Source organism: Lipophrys pholis (genome assembly GCF_963383615.2).
Source record: "Lipophrys pholis genome assembly, chromosome: 5".
Classification (NCBI taxonomy): domain Eukaryota; kingdom Metazoa; phylum Chordata; class Actinopteri; order Blenniiformes; family Blenniidae; genus Lipophrys; species Lipophrys pholis.
The window spans coordinates 21,178,034-21,205,407 of NC_137628.1; the positions used below are offsets into that span (position 1 = coordinate 21,178,034).

Genomic DNA, 27,374 nt, shown 5'->3' on the forward strand with positions numbered 1-27,374 from the left:
CGCGGGCAGTGGAGTAGCAGGGAGGACGCAGGGACTGATGTATGTGAGTAGAAAGAGTGAAGCATAAAAGAGCCTTGTAACAGACAGATGATGGAAACTGCCTCTAATGTGAACCCTGCGTGTGCATAATCTTCCACAATAGGGCTGATATGCAGAATCTTTTACATTAATGTGGATGGTGTCAGAATATTCTAGCGTGTGCCAGAAATGTATTTAAAGCTCCTCTCACGGACATCCTAATTTGCATATTAGCATTTTCCTTTTTTTTTTTTTTTTTTTTACATATTTTTTTTATTTTGCTTGTTGATTAGTGGCATTAGAGCGAGCGTGTTAATCCACTGTCATTTACCACACCCACGCACATTTCCAAAGCTTTTCAAAAGCGGTTTTAGTCACCCTGCCACTGTGGGACAATGGATGGCCAAAAAGCCCCAACCAACCAGAGTGAGGTGCTGTTCATTAGGTTAATCAATCACAGAATGAGTTCTGACTAATGTCGCTGGCGGGCTCGTGTGGGCACAGCTTTGTCAAACAGCATACGAGTCAAAACCAAAAAGCCCTTGAACCTTGCAATGGGACCACCAGGGGCACTTCGGTGGTATGTCCAAGACTTTGTTGGATTCCCTCTCAGACAAAACAGTTGTCATGCAATATTGGAAAGTCCTGCAAGGCGCCTTTGACATAGACTGATGTGACATGTGCCCCGTCTCACTGGTTGATGCCCCAAAGTGGAGTCAAATTAATAACCTCACCCTTTGCGGGGCAAACACAAGGTTGCCTCTGGTCTTGATACACTGTCAAAATCAAACGGTATGTTCACATAGAATTACGACTTCTTCAGATTGTCCTAGAATTCAAACAAGAGAAAAAAAAAAAAAAATGCAGCTCAACAACCGGCTGGGAGGTAAGCTCTTTCTAAACAAAAAAATACACAAACGATATCTTTTCACTGCCCCGCAGTAAATTATAAAGTACTACAAGGTAACATTTGTTCATTGTTAATTTAAAGGAACACTGCTGCAGTGTTTAAAACAAATCACAGTACATTTTCACCTTGCATTAGAGCATATCTCGTCACAGATTTTGGTGCGCTCCACTGAAAGGCTCCGTAATGCAATCTCAGAAAAAAAACAAAAACCCACGAAGCTCAGAATCTCCAATTACCAGACACAATCTTCAGGCAGTGAAGCAGCTGTGCGAGGTTCCTGAAAAGAGAGAAATCCCTGACGTAGATCAGTGAAATATGATTTCAGTCTCGGGATAAGGAATACGTTGTATCCAGAGCACATGCCATATGGGATATGACTACTATGACTTATATACTAAAAGTAAATACTGATGGGAAAGCCTTTTTGCCTTGAGTTTGTACTTTAGAACAACAAATGTGCTGTTTCACTTTCACCTATATTTTCCTGGCTCATCTCTGCACCTTCAGCAACATCTGATCGGATATAGAGATTTAAAAGATGGTGCGTGGGGACATTTTCTTTAAAAAGGGGAACGCGACTGTGATAGGCTACAGTATTTGAGAGACGTAAGGACAAGAAGGGCAACTCGAATAAGTGGATATATTTTTGAATGACAACACAACAAATTTCATGTCTCTTAAATAGTTAGAAAAAAATGCAAATTGCCCCATTGGTTGGAGAAGAGAAGGGATCCGGGCTGAACTGCCCGAGTGAGTATGAAGCTTTAAAGCAGTGAGATAAACTTTGATTTGTTCCACTACTGATGACTTTCCTGTGTCAGTAACATGAAGCTCCTTTCAGTTTTTAGTATTGTCCAGTAGCATTTTTGGAGCTTATTATTACTGTGTACTGTTCACTAATGCTCCGTTGTTCTGGCCTCCACCGAGCAAACTGACAGGGAGGTTTCAATGACAACAAAAGTCTCGAGAAGGAGTTTAGCGGTGTGAAACTCATTGAGGGAACTGGCACTATCAGTCACGTTTGTGAGCTTTTTGGAGGATGATTTCAGCTATTGCCAATTACCCTGAAAACCTCCCAGCCTTTGTCAGCCCAGCGTTTGCGACTCTTTCTACTCTGCCTATTCCCAACTCCCAGTGATAATTGCAACCTGACACCCTGCGTGGAATAACAATTGGCTGGAGTCCTCGGGGGGGGAATGCGCTCAGTTTCCCCTTCATGTTCTTTCCTTCTTTGCATCTTTTCACGTCCAGATCCACAGTGTATTGGGCTTTGTTGTGCCCTCCTTTCTCTCCTTTAAAGCTTTAATTCCTGATGTACCCGTCGACATGAGGACCAATCCACAAGTGATACGGAACACAAGGCCATTGTTTTCTTCATGATGTCGATTAATTGATCGATACATTAAACATTTGCCTTTTTTGTGTGAATTCTCTACACATCACGTCATTGAATTCGACAGGGAGTATCATCTTCTATACTGGCTTTGTTCAGGCAAGAGCTGTGAGGGCTGGAGCTCACCTCATTGGTCAGAGGCGGAACACCTCCTGGATATTACACAAGACTGACATACATTTACATCAACGGATGATTTAAAAAAAGAAATAGAAAAAGAAAATCCACACAACCGCAGGGAGAATATGCAAACTCCACTCACAAAGCCACTTATTTGAATTATTCAGATGAGATCATTTTCCAGGATTTGATTTCTGCGGTTCTGTTGGATTTTGGACCTTCACGACGAAACACAGAATCGGCTGGCCTTGCTTGCTCTGTCAAAGAAACAAACAATAGCACATTTGCCACCGTCTCAAAACCTGCCTCAAAGTGCTGCTTCCTCTTCATTTAATAGAATGTGGAAAGCATAGACACAAAGAGGCAGAAACAAAGGAGGAGAAGCAGAAAGTGGGAAACTGCACTTAGTTTTCATAGTTCCCTCACCACCGTCTCGGCCTACTATCTTTTTTTCATTTAATAAATTCATTTCTAATAATTCACTCTCTACTCTCCAACGTGGTATATACCACACTTTCCTCCCACATGCAAATGGAAAAGTCGCTTATGCCTGGTGCAGGTCGCGCTCTCTCTCACCTTACATGTTATTATGAATATTTTGACAGTCTGTCACCCTGCCCCAGGATTAGACTGCTGAGGAGAGACTGAACCCTACACCTTTGCTCTCTGCTGTTACCCAGCGTTGGCCAAAGCTATTATGTGTGCTACAGAGCAACTTCTTAAAGCTTTTCATCTCAAAAGTTGCTGCCGAAAGTTCAGTTCATTTGAAGCTTTAATGATACAAAAAATGCAAGTGCGATGGTTATGGTGCTAGAAGCTTTTGATTTAATTGGTTTTGTTGACCCTTTGGATAAAAAGACTAAACTCAACTGAAATTGAAACTGTTCTCAGGAAATTGTGAAACACACACATGCTGTATTTTAGGTAGTTTAGGGTTTTTATTTTTCTATACACAGGTTTATCATTATTTCAGCCTCTAGGATTAACCACAACCAGGATAAGGCTACAATAAAATAAATGACTATTTAGCAGGAATTTGCATTATATAAATCATGTGTGGATAAGTAGGGGTTGTAAGTTATTACCTTTTTTGCTTCTTACCTCAGCAGACAGTCCTGCAGATGATCAACTAGCACAAGCATGATGCCCAAAGATCTTTTTGGGAGGCATTTAACTTGAAAGTCATCACCTCCAAGTTCGAGCCACTCTGCCTCTGCCTGTTGCCGATTGTTGTCGTAGTGATTCATTCCCATTCATTATTATAATTTACATACATCCTCATACATCTGCAAACAGACTCTGGTGAATATTTGCCAGAATAAAATAACCCCCATGCAAATGTTTCAGAAGGCACAATTCTAGTTTTCAAAAACTATTTGTTCCATAAAAATAGCTGCCTTGGACTTTGTCTTTTCCTCGTCCCCTTGAAGGGAACACGTCCCACTTAGGAGAGAAATGTTGTTTACATTCTTTATGTTATTTCAATTTTTTCCTCTTGATATTTCAAACTCTTATTCAAAAAAGGGCAAAGATATTTGTAAAGTGCAAAGGTATCCTGCACTCCTGTTTTATCAATGTATTTATCACATGGTATATACATGGAATATAATCTAAGCTTTTGACAGGATGTGGTCTCCTGGTCTTGTCGCTGGTCGTGTTTTAACCAGTTTGGTGTCTGTCTTGACCTAATATGTGTGTTTCTCTCTCCCCCCCCCCTACCCCCCATTACAGAACAAGATCATCCTGGACCCTCTGACGTTCAGTGAGGCTCGTTTCCGGCCCTCTCTTGAGGAGCGCTTGGAGAGCATCATCAGTGGTGCTGCACTAATGGCAGACTCTTCTTGCACGCGTGACGACCGCCGCGAACGCATCGTTGCAGAGTGCAACGCCGTTCGGCAGGCCCTTCAAGACTTGTTGAGCGAGTACATGAACAATGTGAGTCCCCTCTCCTGTAATCTCACACTCAGACACTGAGTGCTTCCATTGAGATGTGAATGTACATACAAACGCATCACAATCGGCAGTTTATTTCCTGATCACGCTTCAAGCACTCGTTTTCAAGCCAGAAATCTGTAGTATCTCTTGAAAGATTCAGTAAACAGAAACATGTCGTGGTCTTGTAATCGGAACGTTGTCCTGGGCCAGATGCGACGTCGAAATACTACACGAACATATATTACTAATTGTTCTAACTATACTGGTACTCAGCTAGTTTGCTAATACAAAACAGACTGGGAAAGAGGAACTGGAATGCAAAGTAGAGTTTTATTGCTAAAACCCGGTGCTCAGATCGATCCTCAGACAGACACAAACGATCAGACACATTGCTAGGCACGATCGAAAAACTAAAATAAGTACTCCTAGCTCATTTCTTATATACGCTGCTGAGGGTCCTCCTTCCTTCACAGGTGCTGCCCATTTTTCTTTTTACCTTACAACACTTGTGCGGAAATAACCGTGTCTTATTAGGGCATGTTTGGAAAGCCCCTCCTATCATTATTTCATTCCTTAGGTGATCCTAATGGTGTCCTCTGGTCTATTTTGGGCCTCTTCCAGCATCTTCCAGCATCTACAGCGGACACAGTTATAATCGCCCATGGTTGCATTCCAATTTTTAAAAAACATTTAAGAGTTTAATACATTGCTTTGGTATAACTCGCATGCATAGTATGTTTGCTTACACAGGTTTTCTTAATACAGTCCACGAGATAATAAAGATCATTTTTCAACAAACACCAACATACAACCAAATGCTCCCATTGTTTGACACTTCACGTGTGTTGGTTCCGAACTCAGTTTTCCTCCTCTCTCTTCTCATGTATGTCTTTAAAGGCTCGAATAAAAGGTTGTTGATTTAGGTATGCTGTGCTGGCTGTAACACCCATTGAGGCAAATGTGTGAAATTCAGCTGCATGAATAACATTAAAGTGCCTTGATGGTAGATGGAAGCAATACAGCATTAGGATATTTGAGCCTTACTCAATCAATTTGATGCCTATTGTTTGACAGTTGGGGCTCTGTATCTGGAGCAATGCAATCCGTGTTCCAGTGTGCGGGTAATTTCCTTGCTTCGATTGCTCTTTGACCATCCCCTGGTAGTTTGATTCACAGAGCACTGCAAGCAGGCTCAGAGGTGAGAGGAGGTGAGACAGTGTGCAAGGTGTTGGTGAGAGTCATCTTGACGTCATGAGAAAAACAGTGCTCAGGACACGGTCTATTTTTAGCACATCTCTCTGTTGATGATATTTTCTGATTTCATCGGTGGGAGACAAACAGCATCACTGTTGCTGGCTTCACTAATGGAGATTGTGTGAGAACAATATACTTCAATTCAATCAGTCACGACATGCACAGTATTTTGGATAGATTAAAAAAATAAATATATATATATATACGTATATATATATATATATATATATATATATATATATATTTTATTTTATTTTTTAATTTCACATCTTTTACCATAGCTCCCATCAAGATGAAGGTCTCTTTTGATATAAAGCAAAAAATAAAACCTACAAAACACACATACAGGTACCACAAATAAACAGCAGTACAGACAAACATGAAAGGATTAAAAAAAAGAAAAAAGAAACCCTATTACCCTTGAATTAGTAATGGTTTCAAGTGTTTCTAGATGGAGATGTCTCCACAAATGATTCCATAAGCAGGATGCAAAGCCAGGAAATTCATGCAGATTTTTGTTACAGTAAAAACAAACCACTTGGAAAAGTGTAGCTGGTAGCGAAAACACTTAAATAGCTTCTGAGTGTAAATTAAAGTTCCATTAGCTCATTAAGTGCTTTTGAATAAAAGCGCTCATTACGCTTCCATGTTGTGATTCCAAAACACCTGGCCAGCGTGTTCCTTCTGTGCTCTCCACTTCTCTCCATTCGGTTTCCTTTCAACCCTGTGACTGGCACTACTGTGTAAAGGTTAGAAGACAAGCCAAGACAATGATTAATCATCACAATTTATGTTCTACCTCAGCCCACCCTTTGGTGCATAGTGAGCCATGTGAGCTGTGTCCACATCAGCGGAAATAGAACACGATCTTGGATCCTTCATCGTTGACCTTGCAGACGTTGTGCTGTTAAATGGGAGCCCATAAGATCTTTGAAACTTTCAATGTCAAATCTGTTAAATGTCTGATCTCCTTTTATCATCTTATATCAAAGTGTGTTTTACACGGTCTGCTCATTCCTGCATTTGTCTGAGTCGTCGCTCGCACATATTTGATGGTCAGTGGTGAAGAAAGTGCCTTGTCCTTCCATCACTCATGATTTGTACGGGACATACAAGTGAGGGACTTCTTCGAACTATCACTTCATTTTAGTTTTAGTTTTCTGTATTTTATTTTAATACCAACAAAGGCCTGCTCTCATAGAATCTATCTACTTAGACCTCGACATTTCAACTGTATATCTGGATAAAAAAATATGACCAGAATATACTTTAGATGTTGGTAGTTAATGCGCATACGTGAAGAAATAGAATGACATTGGCTGATGGATGTTGTCTGACAAAGAAAATTAAATCGATAAATAATTTGCTTACTAAATTGATATAATTGGTTACATCTTTAAAAAAAAAAAAAAATCCTGAGTGTGCTCTCTGTTGAATTAAAGTCCAAAACAAGGGTAATGATTGAAGTTTGGCTTTTAAAAAAAGAAACAAACTTGGTGTTATTTGTGAAAGTCCAGTCTTTAGTCTGCTCAACGTCCCACCCCACCTCTGTCTGACACGTAGAATTATAATCTTCATTTTACTCTTCTGTTTTAATTACAACCACAAGACAGTGCAACATCTATACAAAAAAAGACATTTTGGCAGATTGTGTCAAACAACCAAAAAAAAATAAATAAATAAAAATAGTTTCTTGTAGGAGTATGCCATCAGCTTTACTCGTAGCGAAACATCAATGTTTATCTTTTAATCACATATATTTGCATCCATCTTCCGAGCATAAACTTACCTGCTTGTTAACTATCAGGTAATTAAAAAACTGTCATATACCCATCTTATCCAAGGACAAAGGTATCATTACTTGCATGTTGATTTTAATCATATGAAAAACTGCTTTTGCAGGGAACAAAAACCCCAACACAGTTGGTAACAATTATGATGATATAACCCTCCTGGTAAGTAACACGGACTGCTCTTTTTCTTTTTTTTCCCTTTTTTTTTTTTTTTAAATACATTTTGTTATTGTTAAGTTGACAAGGACATACACTTAATGAGGTTTCCTATTGACACTCCTGATAGTCCAGTTCAAGTTTTTTTTTTTTTTTTTTCCTAATGTTGATGCTGTTTTAAGCTTCAGTGTTGGTGATGTAATGCTGTGTTAAAATTAATTGCAATCTACCCACACATTCCACTTGGTCATTGTAACCCGAGGTGCTTTAACTATCTGTGGAGGAAGACGCTCAAGATGTACTCAAGGCGTCACTATTTCCTGAGAACTGAATAAAAAAAGAAAAATTCCAGCTTTCACTTATTTTGGTAAAAGCCAGCTGCAAATATGACATCTTTCTAAAATGAACTGGTAATGAGAAGTAGATGCTCACCAGTGTTTTTGTCTCAAGGAGGGAAAGTGGAGTGTTTACACTCCACCACTACTTTAGAAAACTAGGGCAGCATGAAAACAGCTCTCAAGGCAGCTCATCTTAAAATCAAGTCAATATTACAAACAAGCCAGCATATAATGCAGTACTTAACCCTGCATCATGTATTAATTTGTCTCTTGTTCACGGTTGAAAATGGAATCCTAATGATGATTCATTGGATTTGTTGCACATGCGACTTGCTGAGAGTGTGCACTGCCGGTTCTATCCACCATGTCATTTGTGGCCATCGGGCAATTGGCAAACCGATGTATATCGATCCCTTTAGTATCGGTTATCCTGCCGACAAAAGCCCTGCGCCGTACGCCGCCTAATAATGTGTTTGTTGTGGCACCTGCACTTATTAAATAGTCTTGAGACAATGAGATGCTAATGGATGAGGGCTGTTATTATATTATAGAGCCAGTCGGCTCTCAGTAGAATTTTATTGTGCGCCGTTGTGTATACCCGTGTCTGATATAGCTGCAGAAGAAAAATTATTCTAATTATATTTTTATATTAAAAGTTCTATGTTTGATATTTTGAAATTACAAATGGTAATCCCTTTATTATTTCCTCTTGAAATGTCATAAAATGCAGGTGGGAGTCCCTCATGACAAAGAAGAGCAGGTTGTTAAGACGACTGAGACGGTATCTTAAAAAAGACTGAAAGCACTCGACTGCACACTTTCCCCCCCACCTTAAGTCACGGCAGCTTTTTCGCTGAAGTAATTGTGCTTTGGTTCATTAGGCCCATGAGTTGTGTTTTTAGAGGCTACAGCTGGAAGATTGTTGACAGCCCCTGGCTGTCCTAGCAGAGAACACAAAGTAAATCATAGAGACACAAAGAACAAAATGCTTCCACTCAGCTCTGCATCCCCAATGAGGTTAAATCAACAACTAAGAGTGGATATCAAGGATATTGTTATCGAGCCAACTCCAAAAAAACAAACAAAAAAAAAACACTATTCAATTAAGTAAATTCAGACTGTTTAAAAAAAGATTTAAATCTGTAAATAAATCATTTTTTCAAAATAAAATAACCTTCACCAAATATATTTTGAAATCTGGAAACTTTAAAGTGAGACATGCAATCACATGTAATTCAGAATGTAATTGCAGCTCCACAAGGGAACAAGAGGTCTAAACAGCAGTGAAGGCTGAAGAGCAGCTTGGAAGGAAGCAGGGCATGCAGGAGGGCCAAGGAGCAGAGCTCGTAAGGGGATCTGAATAGAGACCGTTGCTGTGAGGAATCAGGTGATCATTGATCAGGACAAGGCTGGTACAAATATTCTATAGGTCAGAGAAGCTGCACTTTAAATGTAAACCTGAGTCGGATTAATCCTCCATGTGAGTCATCTCGTTCCTTCAGTCTAAAATATGAAGGTCTTATAGCAAAAAGCCTGCATAGGAAACTCAACCATCAAAAGTCAGTGGCTATATTTTGGTTAGAGGACAATAGAATGTATTCAAGCATTTTAAATGTGAATATGATGTGCCATTAGTGATGCTGTGCACACTAATTATTCTAAATAAAATACAACTTGTTTGCAATTTACCCCACAGCTCACAGTTCCATAAAAGTTGGGATAATGTATAAAATGTGAAATAAAACAAGCGGCAATGAGCTATAATCCTCATGAAGCCCTTTTTATAGCCTACTTTGCATATAATGAAAGCAACACCTTTAAAATAAAGTTGGTACATGTTACAATAAAAAAAAAAAAAGTAGTGGTAGGTGTTGAAATAGGATGCCATGAACTTTTACCAAAATTTTTAATCTATTGCGTTCAACATCAGATGTTTCATCATATTTTATATATCACCAATAGAATGTGGGTTTACAAATTGTATGACTTGTAACATGGCAAACATCTTAAATATATTGCTGGCACAAATATTTTATCTTTAAATAGTTAGCAACTCCCAGTCTTTCTCTTTCCTGAAAGTTTACCAAAGTAACGTAAACACCCCGTTGCCTTGATGTTCCCTCCTGCTTCATGCAGCCCCCTCCTGCCCCCCCTTCCCAACACACAAATTTTTATAGGAAGCTTGAACCACAGCACAAGGTTAATCAATGTGGTAGCTGGCAATAAATTAGGTTCAAGTGACAGGAGAATGTCCATACCTGTCTCTGCTGCTGGTGATCTGTGATTGGTGACAGCAGGCCCGGCTCCCTGGCTGGTGCTGAATCATCAGGAGCAGCTGATTTAGTTACGGCAGCTCAGACAGGGCCAATCTATCAATTGATCTGGGGAGTAATGCATTACCAACTTGGGTCAAGGGAGCCCCGGCAGAATATAGCCATAGCCAGAAACCATGGCAGGTGAGAGGGGGCACCTCGGCAAGGCGGTGAGCAGCCGCGAGAAGGATTTAGGGAGTGTGATAGCGAGCACACAAATGTCACAGTTAGCTGGATGTGGCACATAAAACCTGAGCGGGAGTTGTGAGGTAGGACGATCATTAGCGGGAGACTGATGGCCTTCCTGCTCACACAGCTCCTGTGGGAGTTGCCATGTAGAATGCTCAATCAACAATTGGAATGACTGATCACATGCTGCGAAATGTGTGTACTTATATGTGCTTACCTCCGCCCCCTTGTTTCGGATCATAGCGTCTACTTTGCCTTACCTGACATTGTCTTCAAAATGAAAATGAGAGCATTAAGACAATGAAATATGAGAGAGGATGCACATCTGCTGAATGGTGAAGGCACAAAAGTGCTCGGGGAAGGTGTGAGCAGTGATCAATAGTGAGCCTCTGGGCTAAAGGCCATTATATACTGGGGAAAAACGAAGTGCGGTTTGGACCGTCTAAAGGCAGTAAAAGCCTTCTTTATTTATATATATATATATATATATATATATATGTATATATATTTATTTTTTTTTATTTTTTTTTTCCCCCAGTTGAACGTCAGTAACACCCGTTGTACGGGCACTCCACCTGCTCCAGCAATTGTCTGTTTCCAGTGATGAAATGCGCCAGTGTTCGCACAAAGATCAATTGTGGCAACAGAGTGGTGAATTACTTCTCTGACCCTGTAATTCTCCAGAAGAAAGTTTAGCAGAAGAGAAAATATTGATGAAGCCCTAAAAAAAAAGTTCTCTTAATTTTTTTTTTTTTTTTTTGTGGAGGCACAAATAAAGATAAGAATCTGTGCACCGAACAGTCGGTGGCTGAAGAGAGCTCCTCCTCTCATCTGAGACTATTTGTCTCTGAGGGGAAAGCGTCAGTCTGGCTCCAGAAACAAAACAGCCGAGAGTTGCCCACACTGTCTGTCCTCATTGTCTGGAAGCCGCAACACAATTGTTTTCTTCTTTTTGTCCTTCATTCTGACAAAACCTCACTCTATTGAGAAACCAACAAAACAGCTGACTACTTTTCAGAGTATTATTCATGCGATTCAGTGAAGTCTGGATATGAAACACAGCAAATCATTCATTTGTTCATTTGCTTTGCGGACTTCCTCTGCTCTCTCTATACCTCAAAGCTAGCTGAGAAAAAAACTCAAACAAAACAAAAATAGCACATCGTAATGAAAGCTGGATGGTACGACGACTTTAATATTTGAACCAAAGTACCGTGATCACCCCCTGGTGGATGGTTCCAGTATATGCCCTCTTGATGAGGCAAACAAAAAGTTCAAGCGATGTCTCCAAAAAAGTTTCCCAAATATGGCTTCAGTAGGTCTTTTTTGTGTGTGTGTGTGTGTGTGATTCAGACTTCTGATTAGAATGATTGAATGACTGGAAATGGAATGGGATTTAATTGGGCGTAGTGTGCTTTTGGCCTATGTTAGCGAAAATAGGGTCCGACCTCCTTGTGACCCAACTCCGGATAAAGTGGGTATCGAAGATAAATGAATGGACAGAAATACCATGATTAACAGCTCCTCTGAGTGAAGTAGTCATATGTAATTGAGTCAGGCGAATGTATGGGGAGCACTGATAGAGGATTTCATTGCTCATGTTTGGGATGCTTTGGCTTCAATTTCTGTAATTTATATATTTTGGAGGAAATGGAGACAAGCCAGGGAGAACGAAAGTGGTGGAATATAGCTGAGCAAACATTCTTGAAAATACTGAGGTATCAGTAACAATTTAAACTTGTGAGGAAGACTTGTCTTTGTTAAATACAACAACTTAGTGCCGGATACAGTCAAAAACCTTGAATTTTTACGTAAACACCTACAATGAGCACATGGCTTAAATATGGTTTTCTACTCAGTTAGTGCATTGTAAACTAAGCATTAACCTTGATTTAGTCATATAATGAATCCATGATTACAATTTTTAACTGTTATGTGATTCATTGTTTGGCCCATATAATGCAGATAGTACATCCATTTCTATCTCTCTTCATTTCTCTGTCCTAACAAAATGCTGGATATAAACAGTGTCAGGGTGAGCCCTGCAGGGAACTGCACTACTTTTCCATCATTTTTCTTCTTTTTTTAAAACACTTTTCTCCCGTCTTTTCAACAACTCCGGCCGGCTCATTACATGACCATGTCCTATTTTTGTGTTCTTCCCCTTGGTTTCCAAGTATCCAGACAAGAGAATGTCCACCTCTGTGATATGTTTCATGTCATTCAAAGGGCTGTGCAATTTCAGGCTTACATACACGTTTAAAAAGGAAAGAAACATTTCTTTCTTAGTATTCATTTTTTGCTCGTTTCCACTTTATTTTTCTCAGAAAATCCCAAAAAATGTTATTGTTCTTGTTCGGGTTTTGTCTTCAACCACACTACTAACTAATTTCATCTACATCAAATTGTGATCTTAATTCAGAATTTAACCGTTGATACACATTCTGATTTGCGTCCCATCTCATCCCAGCAATGGATGAAAGCATGGTACTCCCTGGGATTGGTTTACATCCCGACGTTTTGATTGGAGACGTTTTTGCTGGAAATTAATCCTGATACTTCTGTTGTCGTTGCAAACACTTACAAATCATCTGGTCTCATTATTCCGGAGAGATCTTTGTGAGATATGCAACATAAATAGGAGGTGATTTCTTGTACAGCATGAAAACAGCATACCATTAAGAAAAGAAACAGAATTGTACGCCTCTCATCCATCATTTTGCCTGGATCACATTATTGAGAAATGACGGCATATTTATTTTCATTTTATTCTCCTCCAGGCAAACATGACAATGAAATTTCCACTTTCTAAGTGAAGAGATCGAACAAACTTCATAGCTTCGACAGCAATTAAAAGTACCACACAATTTTAACACTATGAGGCTTTCTCAAGTCATATTTATTTTAATTGGACTCGGCTCTGCGGGATGAGACGCATAACCAGCAGCTCAAAACACACCTGTAGAGACTCGTGCTATAAGGATCCACTTGTGGAGTGGTGAGAGCCGTACCGTCAGTCTACCATTATCTGTGCAAGCTCACAGCTCACTCTATTGCACTTGCTTCTTGCTTTATCTTGTGCTCTTTTTTTTCTTCTTCAAGCAAGATTACAGTTTGCACAAGTTTTATTTAAATGCAAACAAAACGGGACAGCAATGTTGTCTGTGCCGTTTGGTTCCTTTTGTGGTACTTCCTTGGTGTTGGCTTCTCGACTATTTTACCCTAAGAGGAGCACATGATTTCCTTGTTAGAACCTTGCAGTTTTTTGCCGTAGCGGTAATTTGGCCTCCCACCTCTGTCCTCTTTATTCATTCTCTTTGTTTATTTTGTTCTTTTTTCCAATTGTCCTCACATCATGGTCCCTCCAGACTCAGCACTTACACCACATTAAATGTCCCAGACCCAGCAATAAATCATTGGTTCCCTACAGTGTCCCGTGCACTCCCGCCCATCTGTCAACACCTAATGCTCGGCACGACAAGCTGCAATCCACTGTGCACCAACAAACCACTTACTTTGAACAACTTAGCTTTCTCGGCCACTGAGGCCCGCTTTTAAAGACATACCCTCTGAAGGGGATTGACCGAGAGGCCCAGGTAAAAAGTGTAAATCTATTTAAGACCCCAGGGAAGCCCACAGAGCTCCCTTATGTCTACCACTTCATTCTGAGGCCAAGCTGGCGACAGCTGAAGCACCTGACCCACTGCGATTATCGTCCAGTGCGACAACAAGCCCACCCGCCTGCAGCTGGACCAGAGCTCAAGAAGATTCCCTGCAGTGAATCGACTCCCCAAATAACCCAGACAGTTTTAAAGAGATGTTTATCCGTATTCTACAACTTTGCTAAGTCTCTTCCCCACACATGTCTGGGCCCAATGTAGAGTTGCATAGACTTTACCGATGGATGTCACTTTTGAAGAAAAATGTTTGTCGCATCTTGCCAATATTTGCAACAGCGCTACAGCCTGAAGCGCACCTTTGAGGTGTATAGATTATCTGATAGTTTTATACAAATATCGAACCAGAGCATTTTATTTAGAAGATGCGCTAGATGTGATGAATTCAATTTCACTTTATCTGCAAAGTAAATTTGTTTGTTCCATGGTCAGCCTCCGTGCAATCTTCAATTGAAGTTTGATTCCAGTCGGCTGGATTTAATAATTCAACATTAGTCATTTCTCTAACACGTTTCTGTCATACTGTCGCACCTGGAAGAAACCTGTGACTGGAGATGGGATACTTATTATTTTTGTCTAATGGCTTATTCACCAAGAAAGTATCGCTGGGTTTGGTTGGAAAAAAGTATAACCACACTCAGCAGGGAGCAATGCAAAGCTGCTTGTGACAGTAGATATTGGGCTTTTTAGGATGGACCTAAAATTCACTATAACCTTTACATGTGAACTTAATTTGACCTTCTCTCAGCTTTTGAAGGCACTTGTCCAACTCTTCAATGTTTCAGTGCTTTTTGTGCAACTTCCTGTTCTCTGGCTAAGGAGCTTAACAGAATTCACAGCAGGTGTTTGGTCTGTGAATGGGCCAATCATTTTCTTGTTTCTATTCGAGTTGGTATTTAAACAGTCCTCTTCATTATGCTGTTCACAGTTTGCCATCATGAGACCAGCACAACGCAGTATCTCACCTTTGTGAAGCTTCAAACGGGATGTTCTCAGACGGAAGTGACCACTGAAGCTTAGAGCGTCACAGAGCATCATCTGCCGGTTGAACAGAGATACTGAGAGACTGAAAGAGTCACAGAAAGGCATCTAAGTGAACCTCCTTTGGTCACATCCCACACTGATGACTGCTTCATTAGGAACAGAGCCGCGTGGAGCCAGATGAGGAATGCCACTCAACTCCTGGAACATTTAAGGGAGGTTAGAGGCACCAAGTGTCACATCAGATCATTGGAAACCCAATTAGCTCAACGTAACCTGCAAGGGTACCTGACCACACCACCGGGTGTCATCGTCTTGCAGGGGCCAGGAGCGTTTACAGTGGACGAGGGATCAGTTGGCCTCCGTGCTGTTCTCGCTGTTCTGCTGTGTCTCGTCGTGACAGAACTGCTCTACACTCTGTGAATGCTACAGTGACAAGCTCATACTACCGGAATAACATCCTAATTCCAAGTATTGTGCCCCTGCATAGCTGCTGGGTTAAAAGCCTTCTCAGCTACCCATGTAGGGTGACCTTTTGGCAGTGCAATTCAAAATCAGAACCTCAGGTACCAAACGTACTTTTGTGTCATTTCCCATTCATCACATTTAATTTAAAATACATAAGATATTTAAACTAAATTGATCTTACAACAACAACAAATAAAAAAAATTACTGGTTATTTTGAGAATCTGACTGGTAGTCTTTTTATGTAAACAATTACTACGAGCTATATGTTAAAAGGTGCTTGTGACCATGAGACTATTCATAATAATCATCAAATGCATCGCTGCATTTTGAAAGCAGTAAAGGTACTCGTGTTTTTCGAAAAGAAGTAGTTGTTACTTCAATAAGAAACAGATTGACGAGGGTGAGGGTGATAGAAACAAAGCCCACGGCCATGGTCTTCAAACACTTTTGTAGCAACATCTCAGAAAGGTCACTCTTTTAGTATGATTTTATAAAAAGCAAATTCAATGCCCATCATTTATTTTAATGGCGATGTCCTCACAGCTGCCTGAGCTTCCCAATTTGAGCTGATGTGGATAGGAACTGACGCGGTCGTCGACTGTGACATTAGTTTCAAAGTTCGACTGGTTGTGTATACAGACTCTCTTGTATGCATTGATGGTGGTATTTCTGTTATCTTTTCTTTAAGCCTTTTCTGGTCACAATCATTTAACTGTTTCCAATGTTACAAAAAACTTTACTTTTTATTAGATTTTCAAACTGCCATGCATCACTGAAGATGGATGAGGAATGATAGAAATTTAATAACTATATGTCACCTGGAGATAGTCATATTCTTTTTCAATGACAACAACAACAACAACAAAAAAAAAAGATTCTTTGTCAAAAAAGTATAATCTCTATAAGGTATTGGGGCTAATTATTGTCCCACCATTAGAACTCTTACTACTGTGTGGTTGTTCTGACTTTGATGATCTCAAAGTAAAGCCTTTCAATATTCTTTTAACGTCAAGCACCTGTATAGAAAATACACTTGGCGATTTTTAGCAATAATAATAAAGTGATTGTTCTTTTTTTTTTTTTTTTTTTTAATCTCTAGTAGGATCAATGATGCACATGGGATATCATAGAAGATACAAACATATTTGTGCATATATACAGTATATAAAAAAAATAAATAAATCCATGTTCAGCATTTACAGAATTTTGAGATTTTGTAAAGTTCAGCTTCATTTGTGCCATGGCCTGTTAAACTGACACTGGAACTTACCATGTGACCGCAAATTTAGCAGAGGTACTCGTAGTGTGCACTTGTGCATTGAAGGCCCTTAAGAAGCACTTGGAGAAAAAAAAAAATAGGAAGCTATTGAGGAATACCGAAGCTGAACAGAGCTCTTGGGTAACCAGTGAGCCAGTCATAATGGCCTTCGCCTAAGCAGTGAGACAGTTGGATGAATGGTTAAAGGTGACAAGACAAGTACTTGGATACACTCAGACAGACCACAGACCGACTGCAGTCAACTCTTGAGTTGAGTAGAAGGGTCCTTGTGTTGCCTATAAGGGACAATTTAAGTGGGAATGAGACAAGTTGGGTTCTGCTGTAGTGATTTGTTTTCACCCTCTAAAAAACACGATGTGGACCTTTAGGAGGTGACACCGGTTTTTCAAGAAGCCCCCAACATGACCTGTACTGCTCATTTCTGCATCTACTTGTAGATGGAAACACAAGTAAGTGTTTTTGAGGGAATTAATGATCAGCCTTACTGCACCATTACTGTCTGTATTGGACCCCGATTGACGGGAGGAATTGAATGTGGCTTAAAAGTCCTGCCAAAGAGAAATCCTGCAGCGACACTACCTGCACTTAAATTTATATTGGATTTCGGCATACCAGGTGATATTTTATTGTATTTGTATAATGAGGGAGGGTGAGGCCTAAAGAGACCAACAGTCTATATCAGGCATGCATAATTATTAGGAAGCATGTATTCCTCAAGTAAAATGGGTCAGGAAAGCGATCTAACAGATTCTGAAAAGTCAAAACTTGTAAAAGAGCAATACAACATATAGTTCTCCGGCAACCTGTTGTTCTACAGTGGTGCCATTTTCCAGAAGTACAACTTGCCTGGACTGTTGAGAAGTATAAGATGCTCAGTATTCAGAGACATGGCCTAGGTAAGAAAGGCTGACACCCGACCACTGCTAGCCAGAACGCATAAGTTGGAATGGTTTTATGGACTGATCAGATGACGGTGACTCTTGGTGGACCAGATGGATTGGACCTGTGGCTGGATCAGTTAATTGGCATAAAGCTCCACTCAGAAGCCGGCAAGGTGGAAGTGGTTTGCTGGTATGGACGGGTATTATTAAAGATGAGCTGGTGGACTGGACGAAGAAAGACACAAAGTAAACTCCCAAACTTACTGGCAGTTTCTAGGACACGCTTTCTTAAAGTCGTAGCACAGGCAAAGTTACCATCCTTCAAGAAGACCCTGATTCTGGATAATGGTTCATCTCATACATCAAAATACTCAACAGTGTGGCTCGTACTGTACACGCCTTAAGGATGAAAGAATAATGATGTGGCCTCTTCCTTGTCTGACCTAAACTATATTGAGAACTTGGACTAAAGTTTTACAGTGAATGGAAACTGCATGTGTCTGGGAGACTGTGGTTGCTGCTACACTAAAGGTTGTTGATAAACAGATCAAAAAATTGACATAGTCCATTGTTGTAAGGCTTTTCAGTGTAATTTGAAGTGTGTTTGACCAAGAGCACTAGTGTTGTTGTTGTTTAATGATCAAATAATCCTCAAAGTACAACGTACCGAATAATTACACATACAGCATACAATCAAAGTCCCACTGACGTAAAAGTCAATTTAGCTTAATCATTACGTCTGATGATGCCCAACTTGCATCAGTTATTGTTTCAACTCTCATATTGTATTAAGCAGTTTAGCGTCTCCCATATAATATGTGATGTAATCCCTGCAATACTTCCTCATACATTTAATAACAAGACGGTCCCGGGATGCAGCTCCTCTTTCGTCTGCGTGCTTATCAATTGTGCAAACTGTAGCTGTAATGGAAATCCGCATGCCACACTCTCCATTCCAATTATGCTTTGATGCGTGGCTGGAGAAGTAACAGAATCCTCTGTAGGCAGGAGCAAGAAACCAGTGCAATGCTGTCTGAACACCCTCGTGTCACCATCTCCGATTGAGGTGATCGGATAAATGAGACTTTAATTGGGTTTTTAGGCTAACTCATATTAGGAGATGAGATAGAATTATCCAGGAACATATTAATGTAATAAAAAGCTCTCAGATCGGACAGTTCTATTGCATTAGAAAGCTGCCAGCCATTCTCCTATCTTCCCCCACCTTCCAATGCCAATGCCCCTCAAGGGCTGGCTGCTCTGAGCAGTGCTAACATGATTGACATTGATAGCTGGATCAAACTATAGAATCAACCCTAATATCATTAAGTGAGCAGACATGGAAGCAGAGACCTGGGCTCTAACTGTATTAGTTGCTACATATGTTGAGGTTATGGATGCGGGGGGCTAAATGCATTGGGAAATCAAGGATGCAAGCCACAGTTTGCACAAACTAGTGTGTGTGCACGCATCTGTGTGTGTGTGCATCAACGAGCGGACGAGAGATGTTTCTTCCCTCGGATGTGTTGCTGTTTGTGCCAGGCTGGAGCTCTGTAAACTTTGTACATTGGATGGATTCTGTTGGTAATCGTTTGCTATTATCATTGATCATGTGTCATTGTCAGGCCTGCTGTCCCTTTGCGATCACTAATTCATGGTAAATGACTTGAAGCCCGGTTATGTTTGGCAGCTTCAGCTGTTCCATCTGGGTAAAATGGGATTAGTGATATTGGGGCTTCGCGTGTCCTGCGAGGCTTTAGCATTCGGAGAGGTCCATTCTTCTTTTACCTTATTTTCTCATTTGATGTTATCCACAGGTGATCGGTGGTAACAAGGCTCCACAAAGGTTTCATTTTCTTTTAAAGTCAATCGGCCTTATGTCCCCAAATGCTGTTTTGTATTAAAATCGTTTGCAAAAGTATTATTATTAGTATTATTCTTATTATCATTATGTACTTCAATGGGAAAACGAAGAAATGTTTGGTTTGGGGTCGACGTTGTGACCAAACACTTCTAACCCACGATATATCAGAAATATAGTGAATAATGAATGAAAAAAACAAAAGCCATTTAATGTCTTGATATACATTTCAAAATGCAGTTCTTGGAATGATTCCAATTGATATGATGATATCAAACATTGCTAAAATGACCTCACTCAACCCTTGAGCTGTAAAAGCAATAATTTATGGATTTTGTGAAATTGGCTCATGGGAAACGCCAAATGAGAAAGCGGGCCAAATTTGACCCACGGGCTTCCAGTTTCCTACATCAATCTAATAACTGGGATGTAATTCCCACCATCCCTTCCAGATATTATTGAGTACCCCCTGATAAAAAGAAAAAGAAAAAAAAAAAGTTTGCAGACATTCCCTCTTCAGTCCTCCACTTGCTAGTCAAGACATCCTGTTTGTTCCTGAAAAAATATTAGATTTTCTGAGCTCATGGTGACCTTCTCTCTGCCAACCTGTCAATGTGCTTATATGTCATTCAAATACCAAAGACCATCTTTTGGATACTGCACACCTTTCCCGCCCTCTCTATCAGGCATCTGCGCGTGTTTTCTTGTCACCTTTTTGATGATGTGTACAAGTTTTGAGACACCTCCAATTTTCATGGTAATTTTTCTGAACCATGTTTTTTTTATAAAAAAAAATTTTTTTTGCATTCCACTGAAGGAAACTGTTGAAGGTTAGAACTGAATGACAGAGAAATATTCAAAATAAGACAAAGAAGCGCATGGGTGCTGAGGGTTTTAGGTAGAGGCGCTTGGAGGCACTAGAGTTGTATCGTGAAATAAATTACCCCGGAGTAAAGTCAAAATACAAGGACAGAGAGAAGAATGCATACCCCGAGCAGAAAATGAGAGAATGTGACACTGAACTTCAAACATCACTTTTGAAAGAGTCTTTCTCAAAAAAAAAAAAAAAAACAACAACCTGGAATTGTTAAGAAAAAATCACAAAGAAGGATAAAGGAAACGGAAACCTGCTAAATCTGGGGTAATTGAGCGGTTTTAGGCCATTTATGTAAGCATGGGTATCAAAATAATCACATTTATGTACAAATAAATAAATACATCAAGGTACAATTTCTCAAAATATGTGAGATACACTTATTCATTTCCATTTGGTATTTAAAATCAGTCTAAAGCGACTTCATAACTCCATTACACTTTTTCTGAGAATCAGGCAAACGGGCGTAGCATACATCATATTGATTCTGGGTCAACCTCTGCTTTTTATTTTATTGTTACTCCGTAGCAGAGTCAAATTTCATTACACCCACTGGATCCATATAGCAGCACAAACTCATCTTTGTGTCACTAATAAAGTGATTACTTAGACGCGGAGACTGTCTAAAAATGCTTTTTTTCCCATGGCTTCTCAGTGATAATTTCTTGAAATATTGGGGAGTTATGAGTGACTACAGTGTCAGAGAAGAATGAGAGGGGCCTGGCACTGTTTGAGGGAGCTTTATAGCTTACTGACCTTTGGAAGAAATGGATTGTTGTTGTGTTAGATCATGTACTCGACAGACACACAGTCCTTGCCTGTTCTTTTATAATGCTTTATTGATTTTTGTTGCATTTATTACTCCACTTAAATGCCGGGTGGAGAAAAAAAAAAAAAAAAAATCTATCTTTAGGCAAAGATGGAAACACAAGTTTTCTTTTGTTGGAACCTTAAAAAGTAAATATGCATTTTAGGAGTCATTAAGAAGAGAGCTTCATAGGATTCAACCCTGGGCGGTAATGAGAGGTGTGGGATATCTCTCTCTCTCTCTCTCTCTCTCTCTCTCTCTCTCTCTCTCTCTCTATATATATATATATATACAGTATATATATCGTCTACAGTATTTACACTATCTCGAAAAGGAAGGTTCACATAGACAGTAATGGAGCGGCCCATGAGGTGCATCAGAAGCCAATCAGCGGGCAGGATTCTGTCACGTGGCGATAATACGCTCTCCAACAAATAGTGTCGGCAGCAGGAACACAGACAGCTGAGAGTCTCACGTGGAGGAGACGTGCAGGAAATCTGTGCATATTTTCGGCATATATTTTTGGGGGGCAATTCCAGCTAATCTATATTTTATAGTGCTGGAAAATCCCATACGCAAGGGTGTGTGTGTGTGTGTGTGTTCACATTCGGAGTCCACCTGCTGCACGAACTTCCTCCCCGGGACTTCACCCTCTGTGCTGTATAAAACCGTCCATACCGTTACATTTAGTGGCAGGTGGCTTTCAGATCTTTTGCTATTTTTTAAAGAAAAAAAACAAGTTTCAAACACAGCCTCAGTGCCACGGTGTGCTGTGCGCAGAATAAGATGTCCGTGTCACTAAAAGTCCACATGAAGCGGCACACGATGACTACAATACCAGGAATTTTGTCCTAATGAGGTCAGGAAGACACAAATAAGGGACGTTTTGGAGAAGCAGAGGCGCTGAAAACAGCGCCGATACAGACGGAACTGGCGAGAGCAAAAAATAATAAAAAATGTAAGCAGTCAGATTTTAAAATTGTATTTCTTTCAAAGAGACGGAGCTGAAAAATCAGATCAGGGGGATAAAGAGAAGGACAAAAAGAACAAAATCACAGCAATGCATAGAGTTCAGAGAATGCCAAGAGAGGAAGAGGAAGAGGAGGAGGAGGAGGAGGAGGAGGAGGAGGAGGAGGAAGCATTTGTAACAATCTACGTAGGTGTTAATATCTCAAACAGTATCATATCATTCAAAACTTTTCAGGCTCACAAATACATTATATTATTGTTATTATTTCTTTTTATAATCTGCATTTTATCCATTTTGGAGGGGGAAAAAAACAATTAACAATTGTCTTGGCAAACATACTTCGTCATTCTTTAATTATATTTTTGTACTTTTCTGAAACTTCTCACACACACATTTTCAGTTTAACACACACACACATACGGACACGTACGCACACGATTGACTCCTGCGGTTTTATTTAGCTTTTATGAAGTTATTTATAAATCAAACTCGTTTTGCACAGCTCTGCTGAATGCTCACTTGTAGCTCACGAGTCACGAGTTTGAAAGTTGCACGGAGGCATCACTTTGCTGAGTTGGTAATACAAGCAGCAGGGTAAACATGAGGGAGTCTGTGTGTTTTGGAAATGAGATGCATGAACAGAATGTGAATGACCGTTTAATAATTTTTTTTTTTGCACGAAAACACAGTTTCAGTATGAATAAACTATGTGTGCAATATTAAAATTTCATTTAGTTTTTCATTCTAATTTAAAGAATCATGAACTTCTACAGAGCTACCCACTTAATATTCCTCTTTCTGTTGGATTTTGCCAATAAACCTGAGGGTACTTTATAATCGGCAACAAGACAGTTTTGACTCATTTTGAAATAAATTCACATTAAGCTTGTAGGGTTTAATGTTCTGGCTCTGTTTTGGCCCGAGCAGCCTTAATGAAAACGATATCTTGCTTGTACTTTTAATAGCTTCGATACACACTTCAGCCTGTAATAGGTATGCGAGCTAATAAAAATCTGAGATGATATCTTGCATTTTAAAGTAGACGTCGGTAGCTGTCCGCGTGTTCCTCATTGTGCGTGTACTTTGCTGGGAGGTTGCACGTCAGGGAGAGAGAGAGGCGCTAGGTGTGTTGGTATTTCTGGTAAAAATGAGGTCTTTGACGTTTTGCTGAGAATAGACAAAGTAAAGAGGGGGCCCTCATTTTTCAATGCACGCATGCTCTAAATCTGTGCACGAGAGTCGCCTGTGCGCACCAGAAAGTTAATCATACATATGTGTAAGATAAACACCCGCGTATGCAGCGAACAGTGATGAATCCTACCTGTTCTCCAACCATCTGCTTGAGCCAAAACAGCCTCATTTGCATTGGGTAAACACCCTCGGTGTGCCGCGGAGGGTGAACAACGTGGCTTGAATGTAGGACAACATGTGGCATGCAGGAGAAGTGGAACAAAAAAGAACACACCTAATAAAATAGTAATGCTGACGTACTGCTGTATAAGGTTTATGCGAAGCGAAAAAAAAAAGGGAAAAAAAAAAAGGAGTGTACTCTCAAACAGAAACAGAGTAGCAGGTGACGAATGCAGGAACGACTATGTATTAATGTATGCGCAAAGAAACGCAAAGGGAGAAATGTGACGCGGGAACGCTGTTCACACACAGCTGAAGTGATGCCTCCGGTCTGTCAGCAGTAGCCACGGACTAAACATCTGCTGGAAAGCCTTTTGATTACCGAATAATGCTGAGGCTCGCCCATGTTTCCTACGAATTGTGTAAACTCTGAGTGCGCACGACATACGTTTCACCTTTTGACCTTTCGGGACGACTTCAAACCGTTGAGGCAAGACACACGTTTTCCCTCTCCACGTCGCGTCTGCGGTTCAGAGGGACACTTGATGTATTTTATCATAAGGTTTTTGCTTTGACTGGTAGCCTGGCTTAATGGCAGGCGTAATGAATCGCTCAAAGAGATAATGTCCTATCGCTCACCATCTGTCACAGCTTTTAAGCGAAGTTATGCTGCGGTGGGGCTAAGCTCATTCTGGACCACTGCACAGGCCGGGACTTGGACTTGAGTATCAGTGGCGAGGGATCAAAAAGGACCAGACTTCTCAAGTGATTGATTTTATCCTCCAATTAACATAGAACTCAAACAAACTGACCATCAAAACATAGCCTTGTCCCTTTGGTTGTATATAAAAATGTGTTGGCCCCCCCGTCAGAAAACAGTGGTGGGCCGTGGTTCCCTCAGCGTTGTGGACCTCTGCCCTGCAGCCAAGATACAATTTGGCTCTGTGTTCTGGCATTTAACTTTTTTTTTTTTTTTTTTTTCTTATTGGCCTGATTGGGACTGATAGGCACACTTTGTGGAGCCATTACAGTTTCACCTCAGGTCTAGGTTTAATTAAATTTAATGTGTGTGTGTGTAAATTGTAGGGGGTGCTGTGTTATTCATTTCTCCAACCTATATGATGCCCCGAGTGGCTTATATGATTTTCTTCTTCACAGCAGTTTGCCCTATCTCATAAGTATAGAAATAAGTCTTTTTTATTTATTTTTTCCCAGCCTACCTGATTGAACTGTTTTTCAAGTGCCTTTATATCCCCTGTGAATACTGAAATGGTGATGACCTAATTTTAAAGTATTTGTAAAACGGGGCTAAATCTGGAGTCTTCTGCCTGTGCTAATACCGTAGTGTGGAGTTATGCCGCCCCTAGTCAGGCTTGACCCGTGACTGTACTTTATTATTCATCTTCCCCGCTCATATTAATCTCTGCATATATGCCAACTAGACATACCGACGGAATAACACGGGGAAGAATACACGTTAGGCTTGAGATACAAGCAGCTTATGCACGGCTTATACATGGAATTTGTAAAATGGTTTATTATGCTGCTGTAAACATGTTTGTTTTGTTTTTCTTCTGACCAGTCATTTCCAACCTGAGGTTCTTGCAAAATTAGATATTTAGATGCCAAAGAAAACCATGTTAAAACACTGTCGAATCGAGCGCAGACCTAGAAAAGCACCTCATGCTTTGATTTCAAAAGATTTCTATGTTGGTGTTGGTACAGTAGGGCACTCAATGCTCAATGTGGATGTGTTGTCCAGTGTTTGGTTTTACTGTAAGGTTTTGTCAACTCAAAAATAGGATGCTCGTTTAAAAGAGTGGTTGACATAATTTAACTGTGTAGGTAAATATATATATATATATATATATATATATATATATATATATATATATATATATACACACCTTTTGGAATTCTGTTCATTAAGTTGTTTTAAGGTTAGTTGGTTTTTCACTGGGTGAAACAAACACGCGGTGGTGAGGATAAAGGCAAAGCACATGCAGAAGCCATTAAGTGGTTTATTTTTAGCTATTGACTCCTTCACCCTCCTACATCTTTCTTTTCATCTCTCCCTCTTGTGGACAAACCCTACCCTTTTGTGCGTGGCTACAGAAGCACCGATAAGCAAGTGTAATCACGTGTGATCAACATAAATGGAGCATGTGAAAATTCACACCACTAAGTATGTAGGAAATGAGCCCGCGGACGTGTGTTGTTCGCGGTGAAGCTGGAGCTGTCAGATAGTTTAACCTTACAACAGTCTTGGCTTGCAGCACCGTGAAACTCAAGGAAATCGTCAGAGGCACGGCTCAGAACTGCAGCGAGCCTGGCCTTAAGTAGGACAAGAGGAATCTCCAGGCTGATGTTGGAATTGAAACAATCCCTCCAGGAATTTTCAAATTTGCAAGCGCAAGATTTTATAAAAAAAAAAAAATTCTTTCCATCCACAGCTATTGCTGGGATTTGCAGTTTCCATAAATCAACACAGTCTCAGCATACGCCGCCTACATTATTTAGTAAACTTTCTGCATACTGTTGCACTCCCAGTTCTATCAATAGTGGAATCAGACATTAGACGATCTTTAAATATGCATTTGTTTCCATTGTCCTCCAAGTTGTTGGGTCCATGTACATTCTCCTTAAGTTTAATGTGTAATGATTGTTGTAGTTTTTTGTTTTTTTTTACTTCTTCTGTGGTTCCTTTAATGGTTCCTTCTCGTGCTCCCAAAGAAGTACGCCTTGAAACTGGCTTCAACTTTTAAGACTTGGTCTTTTCTTTTGCCGCTCTCTCTCGACCCGAATGCGCCATATCAGTAAAACATTGTCGGCATTCAGCTTGTCTTTTGATCATAAATAAGCTGCTGTCGTCACCAGCATTGTTGGAAATATAAAATGAAACTATTCGTTAAAATCCTTGCTATAGTTTGTCATCCTAATACAAAATATATTCAAAACTATTAAGTTGGAAGGTATATAACAACAAATCCTTGACATTTTTCAGTCTGTCCAGTATATCAGAAAATACGTTTTTAAAAGAGTTAAAACCTGAATGCCTCTAACTGAAAATGTCATTTGCAAGGAAACTGATGCTACAGTGATGCAGCTTTTCAATACAAGGACAAAAAGAGAGAAGGTCGCCTGGAAAATGATTTATCAAAATACATTTTGAGACAGCTTTTTTAGTATTTTCTACATCAAAAAACAAGGTTGGTTGCTCTTTCTGCACAATGGTGCTCAAAGGGTGCACCATCTACATTTTATAGTTCCAGTAAATAAAAAAAATATATATATATATTTTCAGTTGAATGCCCTTACCTAAACCATTGAATATTATGTAAAGTTGTGTGACTCCTAATACATACAATCAAGTCACCAGTGGTAGCCATGTGAGTAGTTGGGGATGCTCTAACGGTGCATTTGGAGTCCATACATCCAAATCCATCCCAGAGACCTGGAGAGGTCCTCAGAACATCGAGACTTCACACAGAAAGGGGGCTGCTCTGTATTTGGACCCAATTTGCCAACGTGTTCGACCTACATTGATAGCCTTATGCAGTTTATTTACATATCACCTCTGTTTTTACCTGTCAGTAATAGACCAATGACAGCCAACACTGGTAGCTTGGACCTTGTGTGGAGCCCACAGGGCAGCGTCTGTTAAACAAGTAGTCAGAGTTGCTCTTAGCTGTTGAGTAGTCCAACTGAAAATGCTCACAAGAATAATAATAATGTATCGGTTTTACATAGCGCTTTTGAGGACACTCAAATACGCTTCATATTGCATTATTCATTTACTCCATACT

At 40.0% G+C, this 27,374-nt stretch overlaps 1 protein-coding gene across 2 annotated transcripts in view; it reads left to right on the forward strand.

Moving 5' to 3' along the window:
- Positions 1-27,374, forward strand: part of ctnna2 (catenin (cadherin-associated protein), alpha 2) — a 349,228-nt gene that overhangs the window by 92,142 nt on the left and 229,712 nt on the right. For both annotated transcript variants that reach the window (XM_080463022.1, XM_080463023.1), the window contains exon 7: positions 4,173-4,376. In XM_080463022.1, the coding sequence (XP_080319148.1) occupies positions 4,173-4,376 (204 nt within the window). The remainder of the gene's footprint in view (positions 1-4,172; positions 4,377-27,374) is intronic.